This window comes from Chiloscyllium punctatum, chromosome 7, assembly GCF_047496795.1.
Source record: "Chiloscyllium punctatum isolate Juve2018m chromosome 7, sChiPun1.3, whole genome shotgun sequence".
NCBI classification, from domain to species: domain Eukaryota; kingdom Metazoa; phylum Chordata; class Chondrichthyes; order Orectolobiformes; family Hemiscylliidae; genus Chiloscyllium; species Chiloscyllium punctatum.
In genome coordinates, this window is record NC_092745.1 from 80774165 (window position 1) to 80787429 (window position 13265).

Below are 13265 nucleotides of genomic sequence, written 5' to 3' on the forward strand. Positions count from 1 at the left end.
ATTTTCAACAACATCTATTGAGAAGAGACAAAAAAGTGTACCATTGGTTCTAACCAAAAGTCACTTCAAAGTATTTACCTCCAATTTACCTCTGGAAAGAATATCACTCGCTTCAGAATAGCTGGATGTGACATACATGCAAGGGAAAATTATATATATCGTTGAATGCTATTAAGAGCAGCACACCCTATAAAGAAAAACAAAAATGCTACAAGAGTGTGTGAAACCTAGATTTAACATGCAGCAGCAGTTCAACCTGCTTTGGAAGTCACAGACTTTAACAAAGTCATTGAACCTTGGTCAAATCAAGAGAACTACAGACAAAGGTACAGAATACTCTAAAAGCATGAAGTCACAAGAACACATTGGATATGCAAAGATGAACTGACCGTCTAGGATGGCAGATATATTATTCAAGAAAGTAGATTCAACATCCCTAAAACATTAAGAGACACACAAGGAATGGAATCGAAGGTGAAAGAGATGTTCTACTGGGCAAACAGGAGCAATAAAATCAAGGCTGACTGTAGCCAATGCAGTGTTTTTATAATGAGAGCACCCAGTTAACAAGCTAAAGACCTGCTGATGGCACACAAAATCCGGGCAAACTGCTGGGGATAAGCCTCTTCTTTCTCATGGTAACTATTACTCTTGACACGAAGTGACTATTCAGAATACAGGAAAATGGAAATGCTGACTTTAACAAGTACTAGTCAGGCTGCAGAATTAATGAAAAAAAATCAGTCATTATGCCAGTAACGAGGGCCACTGTTCTTCAGTCCACAGCTGAAGAATTCATCCTCTTCATAAAAGGATTAGGAAATGTAACATAATACATCACAACAGCATCACCAGTCTAATGGAAAGGGCTAAAGAGGCATTGAAAATCACCAAATGAGGGCCAATCATACACACATTTAATGTTGTCAACAAATGCCAGTCCAAGTAACAATTTGGGACTTGTGCAGAACAGTTGTTATCTTGATTGTAAGTGTTGCAAGTGAATAACTAGATACAGGTCATTCTGCTGTAACGTGTGTTTCGTTAATGCAAATTCACTGTAACGCAGTTGATGAATTGGGGACACTTGCTAAAGTACAAACTTTTAAAAACACGCTTTGGCTGTAACACGATTACATTGCCAATACTTTAAGTACTGTTTCGAAAGCCCAATTTTTCCATAATGCGTGGTTGCACAACAACGCAACCATCGCATTCTAGAACTACCTGTATACTATCATAATCACAGATATATGCACACAACTGGAGAAGCAGTTCTTCCACTGCAGTACAGCCATCAATGTGATCTGAATTCATCAACCTACACAAGACCAACCATAGGTCCCAAACCTCCGCAGTATCTCAACAATGGGAAAAAAAATGTTACCACACGCTGCAGAGAAGAACATCAGCCCAACGAATAGCCAACAATCAGCACTGGCCTCATTAAGAAACTGACACAACTTAAAGACACATGGCGTGTATAGAGATTGATGAGAATAACTGCTAGTGCATGACAACAATGGTGTGCATTGTGGGTAACTATATGGAAGGAAAGATGTTTGGGAACAAAGTTCAATACTATACTGATGTGCAACCTGGATTGTTGTGGTTATGTGACCTCTACCTTGAGCAGCTCACGACAGGTATCCATCTTACAGCCAGTTTAATAAAGATACAATAAAATCCAAATGGTTGTTCTGACAGTTTGTGACAATTGGAACCTTATTATTCTCGGATGGAGGGCTCTGTCAACCACACTGGATTGGAATTCTCACTCAAGAAAAACAAATCAGAAGTGTTCGTGTGCAAGGTTGCATCATCAGAACAGATACAGTGGAGATATAAAAACTTAGAGGTAGAACAGAACTATTAAGGGAGGCACAGTGCAAAGTAGTGTAGTCAAATGCAGCTTTAGGAGTTCATTGGTCTATAGTGAATATTCATCAATGGCCAATTCCAGAAATGAAGACAGAGAGCTTGAGGAAGAAAAGGGAAAAGTCATAGACGGACCAAATGGAAGAGAAAGGGGAAACTGGAAACAATGTCAATGAAATGCTATGGTTAAGGGTTAGAGCTGGAGATGGCACTAACACAGTCATGAAGGTCTCAGAGAAAAATGTGGGATGTGATTGGAGTAGGAGTGGAATACTTAATGTTCTATTTTTTCCTCAAAAAAGGGAGGCACGAATAGTATCAGCAGAAACCAGTAACAACAGTTTTTATTTGGAGGAAGTCAGTGAAGTTGATCAGACTGAAAGAAGGTTTTGCCAGGTGTTTAGTAGCACGCTGCAGGATGAGGCCTGTTGAATCTTTTTTAACCATGATGAAGGTGTAGTGGAATGACATGTCCATAGTTTAAAACAAACAGGTATGGCTAGGAAACTGTTGAACTGTCATAAGGCATTAGAAGAGTACTTTTGGAATCAATATTGAGTTCAAGAACTTTAGATCATGATCTGTTTCCAATTTGTGTTTTACTTTTTGTTGGCTTGTTTCTTCTGTTATCTCTTTAGGATGGTAATAGTTCTGAAGGGGGCTCACACCCACCACTACAAGATATTATCAATTAAAGATTGATGAAGCACTGGTGGTGTAGTCTACTTTCTATTTATATGTTTGGGTTTCTGTGGATTGATGATGTCATTTCCTGTTCTTTTTCTCAGGGGGTGGTAAGTGGGATCCAAATGTACCTACGAGAGAAGGTATAAAACTTGACCTAGTCTTGGGAAATAAGGCAGGGTAGGTGACTGAGATGTCAGCGGAGGAGCATTTTGGAGTCAGCGACCATAATTTAGATAGTCATAGAAATGTACAGCATGGAAACAGATCCTTCGGTCCAACCTGTCCAGGCCAACCAGATATCCCAACCCAATCTAGTTCCACCTGCCAGCACCCTGCCCATATCCCTCCAAACCCTGCCAATTCATATACCCATCCAAATGCCTTTTATATGTTGCAATTGTATCAGCGTCCACCAATTCCTCTGGCATACGCGTATTACCCTCTGCGTAAAAAGGTTGCCTTTATATCTTTCCCCTCTCACCCTAAACCTATGCCCTCTAGCTCTGGACTGCCCGACTCCAGGGAAAAGACTTTGTCTATTTATCCTATCCATGCCCCTCATAACTCTGTAAACCTCAATAAGGTTACCCCTCAGCCTCCGACGCTCCAGGGAAAACAGCCCCAGCCTGTTCAGTCTCTCCCTCTAGCTCAAATCCTCCAACCTTAGCAACATCCTTGTAAATCTTTTCTGAACTCTAAGTTTCACAACATCTTTCCGTTAGGAAGGAGACCAGAATTGCATGCAATATTCTAACAGTGGCTGAACCAATGTCCTGTACAGCCGCAACATGACCTCCCAACTCCTGTACTCATACTCTGACCAAGAAAGGAAAGTATGCCAAAACGCCTTCTTCACTATCCTATCTACCTGTAACTCCGCTTTCAAGGAGCTATGAACCTGCACTCTAAGGTCTCTCTGTTCAGCAACACTCCCTAGGACCTTACCATTAAGTGTATAAGTCCTGCTAAGATTTGCTTTCCCAAAATGCAGCACCTTGAATTTATCTGAATTAAACTCCATCTGCCACTTCTCTGCCCAATGGCCCATCTAGTCCAGATCCTGTTGTAATCTGAGGTAACCCTCTTCGCTGTCCACTACACCTCCAATTTTGGTGTCATCTGCAAACTTACTAACTGTACCTCTTATGCACGCATCCAAATCATTTATGTAAATGACAAAGTAGAGGACCCAGCACTGATCCTTGTGGCACTCCACTGCACACAGGCCTCCAGTCTGAAAAACAACCCTCCACCAGCACCCTCTGTCTTCTACCTTTGAGCCAGTTCTGTATCCAAATGGCTAGTTCTGCCTGTATTCCTTGAGATCTAACCTTGCTAATCAGTCTCCCATGGGGAACCTTGTCGAACGCCTTACTGAAGTCCTTATAGATCACATCTATTGCTCTGCCCTCATCAATCTTCTTTGTTACTTCTTCAAAAAACTCAATCAAATTTGTGAGAAATGATTTCCCAAGCACAAAGCCATGTTGACTATCTCTAATCAGTCCTTGCCTTTCCAAATACATGTACATCCTGTCCCGCAGGATTCCCTCTAACAACTTGCCCACCACTGAGGTCAGGCCCACCAATCTATAGTTCCCTGGCTTGTCTTTACTGCCCTTCTTAAACAGTGGCACCACGTTTGCCAACCTCCAGTCTTCCGGCACCTCACCTGTGACTATCGATGATACAAATATCTCAGCAAGAGGCCCAGCAATCACTTCTCTAGCTTCCCTCCGAGTTCTCAGGTACACCCGATCAGGTCCTGGGGAATTATCCACTTTTAACCGTTTCAAGACATCCAGCACTTCCTCCTCTGTAATCTGGACATTTTGCAAGATGTCACCATCTATTTCCCTACAGTCTATATCTTCCATATTCTTTTCCACAGTAAATACTGATGCAAAATATTCATTTAGTATCTCCCCCATTTTCTGTGGCTCTACACAAAGGCTGCCTTGCTGATCTTTGAGGGGCCCTATTCTCTCCCTAGTTACCCTTTTGTCCTTAATATATTTGTAAAAACCCTTTCGATTCTCCTTAATTCTATTTGCCAACGCTATCTCATGTCCCCTTTTTGCCCTCCTGATTTCCCTCTTAAGTACACTCCTACTTCCTTTATACTCTTCTAAGGATTCACTCGATCTATCTTGTCTAAACCTGACATATGTTTCCTTCTTTTTCTTAACCAAACCCTCAATTTCTTTAGTCATCCAGCATTCCCTATACCTACCAGCCTTTCCTTTCACTCTGACAGGAATATGCTTTCTCTGGATTCTTGTTATCTGATTTCTGAAGGCTTCCCATTTTCCAGCGATCCCTTTACCTGCGAACATCTGCCTCCAATCAGCTTTCGAAAGTTCTTGCCTAATACCGTCAAAATTAGCCTTCCTCCAACTTAGAACTTCAACTTTTAGATCTGGTCTATCCTTTTCCATCACTATTTTAAAACTAATAGAATTATGGTCGCTGGCCCCAAAGTGCTTCATCCGGAGGCTCACTGAAGATGTTACCTAGTATGGTGATGAAACGTCTGAAAATGAACCTTCCAGCTCAGTGAGCAAACCTACATCCATGGATAATAAATGCTGGCTTTATCACCAACAGTCACAAAACAAGTTTAAAAATTATACAGCATGGTTGCTGCTTTTATAGCATTTGAATTTCAAGTAAAAGTAGTAGCAAGGAAGCCCACATCGGTGAAGACTAGAGAAAAAATGGGCCAAAGTTGTAGTGAGGTGACAGGCAGATCAAGATTCTATCACAGCAACCAGGTTTGTGATGTGCTTTAATTGATGCATTGGCAATCATATTCCTGCGTGAAAAATGTCACACCACTATTTAAGAACCCAAAAAAAACTGCAGCCTCAACGCTCTTACATCAGTAGTAGGAGACAATGAGAGATCCTGGAATGCTTAACATGGGAATAAAAAATAGTTCTAAATTTGCAGATGACAAAGCTAAGTATGATGCAAGGGGAAAAAAAAAATCAGCTTGGCTCAGTTGGCTGGATTGTTGGTGGACAGAACAGTGTGATGCCAACAGCGAGAGTTCAATTTCCATCACCGGTTTGAGGTTATACGAAAGACTCTCCTTCTCAACCTTTCGCCTCGCCTGAGGTCTGGTGGCTCTCACGTTAAATCACCACCAGTTGCTTTTTCTCAAATAAGAGAACAGCCCCTATGGTCTGGTGAGACTATGGCGACATCATGGTGCAAGAAAGATGTAAAATGTTTTCAGCAGGATTTGGACAGACTTGATGATTGAGCAAGAACATGGCAGATGGAATATTTGGAAAATATTATATTTTGGGAGGAAGAATAAATGTGCAGAGTGTTTCTCAAATGGTGAAATGTTGGAAAGTATAGATGTGTAAAAGGACTTGAATGTACTAGATCAGTTAGTCACTGAAGCTAACATTCAAATGTAGCAAGCTTTTGGAAAGGCTAATGGAACATTAGTATTTATCACCACAGAATTTGAATACAGAAGTCTTACTTCAACTGAATAGAAGTCTGGTTAGATCCACACCTATAGTACTACATGCAGTTTTCGTTGCCTTACCTCAGAAGAGATATTATCATGGAGGGAGAGCACAGAGGTTTGCTAGACTTGCTCTTGGGTTAGTGGGACTGTTCTATGAAGGGAGATCATGCATCTTGGCTTTGAAGAATAAGAATTGATTTCGGTCAAACCGACAATATACTTAAAGGGATAGTCAAGGTAGATACAGCTCAGATATTCCCTTTGGTTGGGGAGTCTAGAACCAGGGCATAAGTTAAAAATGAGGTAGATGCCTTTAGGACTGAAATGAGCAAAAATTATTCAAAAGCGTAGACAACCTTTTGAATTCTCTACTCTAGATGGTTGTGGAAGCTCTTTTTTTGAGTACACAAAGTTGATAAATTTTTTTATTACCAGTGACGTCAAGGGTTGTGGGGATTGTGTGAGTAAAAAGCATTGAACCGTTTGATCAGCCATAATCATGAATGGCCTGCTCCTATTCCTAAATTTCTGAAAGGGTGGGATTTTGAAATTACAGGGCTTTACTTTTGATTGCTATACAAAGATCCAAAAAATAACTCTCAAACTTTGCACTGTAGTCATCACAGCTTTAAATGATTATATTCAGTTGCATTCCGTTAACGTTCATCTCTGAACACTCAATCAAGGAAACAGAATTATTCATATGATCAATGTTGAATACAAAAAGAAAACTATTATTGAAGTTGAAGCAGGTTAAGTAAAGTCCCTAGTCTTCAAACCAGCTTATTCACTCAGAACCCATTTGTAACACAAGTACTCCAGTATATATTTTGAATAAAAAATTACAAATTAACAATGTTTTCAGAAACGTTAAATATTTGAGTCTAAGAAAATTCAGATTCCAAACTACAACTCATCAGACTAATGTAAATCTACAACCATAGACAATAGGAAAAAAAAAGGCTCCCATTACTTGGTTACTTAGTAAACTTGGTTGAATGCCATGAATCAAATTAGAAAGAAGCTTGTTTGGCCTGTTACCTATTTGATGGATAAATCCTGGAGGAAAACATCAAGGCTGGTTAATATCTGGGATCACTCAAAAATATACAATTAATGGGAACATTGCTAAAACCTGATATAGAACTGCCCATTATTCAAGCTACTAATGTCATGGAGCTCCTCAAGAAAGATTGGTTTTAGGGAAGGTTTGATTGGAATATATAGTTTCTATATAACCAGAACATCATCTACAACAAGAATGGATTTCAACCAGAGATGCATTAGCCTTATTCTGACTTTTAATTTATGATTAAATGAGCAACATCAATTATTTTAAAACAACAGAAAGAGGCAGAGCTTTATTTTAAGTATAGCTAATCTTTAATCAACCACACTATGTTTTAAAATAAATAGTGTTTTTTTTAAACAGATAATGCAATATGAGTAGATAATGCAGAATGAGTAAGAGTTTGCATAATGTTCTATTGATGTGGAAATTATTTGGTCCAGTAATGCTCAATTGGGCTAGAGCATTACTTTGCTATTTGAAATTAGATACTATAATAAAATTACTTTTGTACTTCCAGTAGCTATTGTCACTGATCATGTAAATACCCCATTAATATTGATTCACACCTACACTTCTTTCCATTTATATTGAATTAATGAAAAATTTACCACATATACAGCGCCAGAGACCCGGGTTCAATTCCCACCTCAGGCGACTGACTGTGTGGAGTTTGCACGTTCTCCCCGTGTCTGCGTGGGTTTCCTCTGGGTGCTCCGGTTTCCTCCCACAGTCCAAAGATGTGCAGGTCAGGTGAATTGGCCATGCTAAATTGCCCGTAGTGTTAGGTAAGGGGTAGATGTAGATGTAGATGTAGGGGTATGGGTGGGTTACGCTTCGGCGGGGCGGTGTGGACTTGTTGGGCCGAAGGGCCTGTTTCCACACTGTAAGTAATCTAATCTAATCTAATCTAATCTAATATAGAAAAAAAATAAACCAAATCAGAATATGGTCTTTATTGTTTGATAAATTATAAATATCTTGATCATTACATGATACGAAACATGCAAAACACAAGTAATTAAAACAATGGCTGTTACTTTAATACTATGTAACTAACCACTTTATTACAGAAACAGCTTCTCAAAATACATTTTAGTGCATTGTATCAACAAAGGCGAAATTTAAAATGACTATTTATAAGAATTATTTTAAGACATTTATGACCTACCATTTTTATGACAGTATCAAAAATGTCCCTGCAGCAAAGCAGTTCCTTTATTTAGGACACTTGTCCAGTGTTCAGCTTTAGTTTTTAATCACTATATATATATATATATATATATATATATACACACACACATATATATATATAGATATGCGCATATATAAAAATTATCCACCAGCCAACAGTGCAAACAACCAGAATTATTTTTCTTCCTGTGCCTGGATCAGAAAATTCAATCAACCTTTCTGCAAATATCTCTGCAAAACTGAATGAAACTTATCACTACGAAATACAAAAATACCAGAAAGGTCAATCTCTTATTGCTAGTATAATTAAAGAGGTTATTTTTGACTAGATCTATGGACTTGAAGTCAATTTTGTTAAAATTTTGCCAAACAAAAATATTTATCCACAAAATACTATGATTCCATATGACGCTGGTGTCAAAAAAAGACAATATAATTACAAATCCAACATTTTGTATTTGCTGTTAAACTTTCTTCCTCATTTAAATTCTGACCCTGTGGGATTCACAGAATTTGGGCAGATCATTCAGAACATTATGATGGACTGGAATCCAAAGTCAATACCAGATAGACTCTCAATCCGAGCCCAGTATTATTGCCAAGCATGTGCTAGAGACATGGATGCTGCTTTTAATGCTTATTTATTTAAAGCTTCACATATTAGAAATACCTCGGCAGCAAACTGCTTTTATAGGTATATTACGCAATTATTTTATGCCACTATTCGGAAACAAAATGTCAAAATTATTCAAGTCAAAAAAAAATCAACGTTATACGGTTCCACACTTTATGTACTGATCTTAAGAAAACTACAGTGCTGTAAACAATTAAACTTGCAGGTTAGTTTTGCACTCAACAACCAATGACACTGTCTGCTCCAGTTGCTTAAAAGGTCAATACACAAACTCTTTTTCAGAGTGAACTAAAGTGACTGAGTGACAAATCTGAGGGGAAACTCAGTTCTTAAATAAATGAAAGAATAGCTTGCATGACACCAAGAGAACAAAATTTGCAACATGCTCCATAGAAAAAAAATCTTAAAATCTTGTTCTCTTTGAAGCATGCCAGTGCAGCACTCCCATATTGATGGTGTTTTGTCCAGCATTATTTTAAAGAAGTGGGTCTTTGTGGTAGCCAGCATTAGTAAAATCAAACTTACTTTGGTGATTGATGTCAGCTGTTTACATTCCACACAGTGGGATCCACTAGCGTGTACACAGCACAGAAGCAACATGAAAGCAGTCTTATTTACCTGCACAAAAGTGGCTCTATTTACTGCATTATATATACAGTACCCAAGTTGTTGAACCTCTCAAATTCAGAGCTGATCATGTCCTGCAAGAGTTTAGCAAAGGGCAATCCTAAAATAACAGTAGTCATAAATCTCTCCAACATTTTGCCTTCAACTAGTCAGATGTACACACTAAATGTTTGTCAAGGGTGATTAAAATGGTTTTGCATTCTCCACTGAGAATAATGAAAGTTTCTGAAACTTCTAGATTAATGTGTTGACGGGACAGAGGTGATTACCATATACATGAAATTTGAGTTCACAAAGGAAATCTCTTTCACCTCCTTCCTTCAGCACCAATTAAAGGCTCAAAAGTACAAAAACAAATTCACTTTTGTCTTGATCAAATTAATGAAAACCTGTATTGTACTAGTTTATGAACCTCCAATGAGTTTGATTAGCTACTTCACTTTGATGTTTTATTACTTACTCAAGTAGGATATTGTAGAATGATTCATAAAAAAAAGTGGGGAAAGCCCAAAGCTAACATGTTAGGAATTTCTATTCTATTGGGATACAAGGAAATTTTGCACAATAGTGAAATACTGTTTAAAAGGTGCAATTGTAGCAATTAGAAGTCAGTACTTCAGTTTTAAAAAAACTCCATCAGTCCAAATAGATTTGATATTCTCCAACCCTTGTCCCCTTATGGAGTAAATGCATTAATGAGTTCTGTTTGAGAAAATCTTCCATCTTTATTCGAATCAAACTGCTGAAGTTCTTCAGGTTTAGGGGTTTGGATCCCAAATAAATTGTAGAGATCTTGATAAGAGAGTTGGCCATCATTAGATTTAAGGAAGAGATCTTGTAGAGCTGCAAGAGTTAAAAAAAAGACTATGAAATGGAAAGACACAAGATTTCTTAAACAGCAATACAAAGGCACTTTAAAAAGGTCTTTCACCACAACATCAAACTATTAGAGAAAGCTTAGTTTGAAGGCATACAGACCATAGGCAACATAGGGTTATGTGCTGGTAAACTGTATGGTTTCAACTAATCCATTCTATAAACAGAAGGGTCCTTACACAATTGATGATCTTAATTCACATCCAAACTCACTATACTTCGACAAGTCTTTACATGGAAGAATTGTGCACCCAGCTGAAAAGAATCTCATGGTCTCAGAAACTGTTAGTTATTGACAGGTGGAACTCCCTCACACAATTATGTAGCAACTTTTGCACAATAAAAATTGGTTAAAGCAATATGGAGAGAGGGCAGAAAAGTGGGGATGAGGAGCGTATCAGCCATGATCGAAGGGTGGAGCAGACTTGATTGGCCAAATGGCCTATTTCTGCTCCTATATCTATGAAAAGGCTCCAAAACAGGAGTGGTATAAAGTAAAATGTGACATCAAGCCATAAAAGATAAATAGGTTAGATGAACAACAACTTGGTCAAAAAGGTAGGCTTTCTTAAAGAAAGACAGGCAGAGAATGGGAAAGGTTTGAGGAGAAAATAACTGAGTTTAGGGTCTTCTTAGTTGAAGTCACAGTAACCAATGTTGGGGCAAGTAAAATTGGGGATGTTTAAGACATGGGAAATAGAACTGCATAAATTATGCAGTTGTGAAGTTAAAATGGATATGATGGGGATGTGAGAGGCGATGAAGGGATTTGAAAACAACAGTGATGATTTAAATGAAGCATTGCTTTTTTGGAACAAATATAGGTCAGTGAACACAAGGATGATGGACAACTGGAGCCTGATGCAAGTGGGCAGAGTTATGGATGACCTCAAGCTTATGGAGGGTATAATGTTGAAGGCTGGCTTAAACTGCCTTGATCAGTTAAGTCTAAAGTTAACAAAAGGCATTAAATGAGACTTTCGGCAGCTGAGTTGGCACAGGGGCAGAGTCAGGTGACGAGTTAGATTAGATTCCCTACAGTATGGAAACAGGCCCTTCGGCCCACACCAACCCTCCAAAAAGAGTAACCCACCCAGACCCATTCCCCTACCCTATATTTACCCCTGACTAATGCACCTAACACTATGGGCAATTTAGCATGACCAATTCACCTGACCAGCACATCTTTGTATTGTGGGAGGAAACCAGAGCACCCAGAGTAAATCCACGCCGACACGGAGAGAATGTGCAAACTCTACACAGAGGTAATTTTTAAAACCTAACCTGCATTGTTCTTAGCCTGGAGAGGTTTAATAGTAGCACATGGTGCAAAAAAGGTGGTAAAGCATTCAATTTTCCAATTTCAATATTGATCATTTGGACACATTTGTAACCCAATTGTTTAGTCATTCTTCTTCTTTACACTAATCTGTCTGAGCAAACATCTGCACCCACAATAGGGATTTAAGAATCATTTTTAAAACGAAAGACAAAAAGGCCAGCAGAACAAATCTGAAATTAACAATTTGTGGCAGAGGTGGAGATTTTGATCGATCATTAATGTCAGTCAAAACAAAGAGCTATTTTGCTGATTTCACCTTCTAGATCTTGGTCCATAGCCCTGCAGGTGACAATATTTTAAGTGCCTATCCAATCAGTTTAAGAAATGCATTAATAGCTCCTTTCTTTTATGCAGCCAGTTCCAGACACCCACCATTCTTGCGCATGAAAATGTTTCTCAATTCTTCACTGATTCCTCTGCTAATTAATTTACAATTATGTCTCTAGTTCCTGACCTCTCCAAAAATAGAAATAGGTTCCTCCTACCCATCCTGTCTGGTGTTATGACACAGTGTGAACTCTCCAGCTTAATTTAAAACCAGCAACACAGAAAAGATTTATCCCAAGCAGTAATCTGTGAAAATTCAAGAGGCCAAGTAAAAATTAACAACTTTATTTCTTAAAGTATAACAGAGAATAATTAACTAACTATTTATAACTCCATCCTCTAACCTTTTATTTACCTTCCTCTTCCACAATACTAGTCCGATAAAACTTCCAATTAAGATTTACAAAACAAAACTTATCTCAAAACCAGGCAACTTTCGGTTTTTCTGTTTCAAACTGTCTCTTTTCTTCTTAGGGATTCTGCTTCACAGGTTACTGATCGATAAAGGTACTTTTAAGAGAGCTATTTTTCAGTCAGTCTTTTTGTATGCTGGTAGCTGGGCAGTTCTCCCCTCAACTGTTTAATTTTTTCCGGTCTTATACCCCTAAAGCATTGGAATGCATCATTGGCTTTTAAGATTGTCAATATACTAAATTCAAACTGAATTGGAGTTTAGTATTTTTCAGGGTACAATTTAAACTGATTGGCCGAAACTGGCTTTGTCGTTTACAGGCAACCAGATAATTTAGCTTTCAACCAAGTGGTACATTGTTATCTTATTGAGAACATTCGGTACTGTCAAGTAACTCTACCAGCTTTTAACTCTCTTAAAGGTGCATCTTCATAACACTTCCCCCCTTAAGAAAAAAATGAACCATCATAATGAAAAGGTGGCTTCATTTTTTCTCTACTTTTTAAGCACATTACCCAACATACAGATAACTTTAATATATGTGCACCGTTACTTCTTTCCATAGACGTGCATAGATATAAAACATTAAATAAAGACTAAATCGCATCTTAACTTTCAGGTAAATCCACGATGATGCATCTGCGATTACATTCTTTCGACCCGCAACATATATGATTTTTATATTACAAGTCTGTAACATTAGACACCAACAAAATAGTCTCATTCTTTTCT

The 13265-nt window shown here is 38.2% G+C and overlaps 1 protein-coding gene across 1 annotated transcript in view; it reads right to left on the reverse strand.

Moving 5' to 3' along the window:
* Nucleotides 1-8062: 8062 nt before the first annotated feature.
* Nucleotides 8063-13265, reverse strand: part of efcab14 (EF-hand calcium binding domain 14) — an 84916-nt gene continuing 79713 nt past the window's right edge. Inside the window, exon 10 of the mRNA XM_072574174.1 lies at nt 8063-10419. Coding sequence (XP_072430275.1) covers nt 10253-10419 — 167 coding nt within the window. The 3' untranslated portion in view covers nt 8063-10252. The remainder of the gene's footprint in view (nt 10420-13265) is intronic.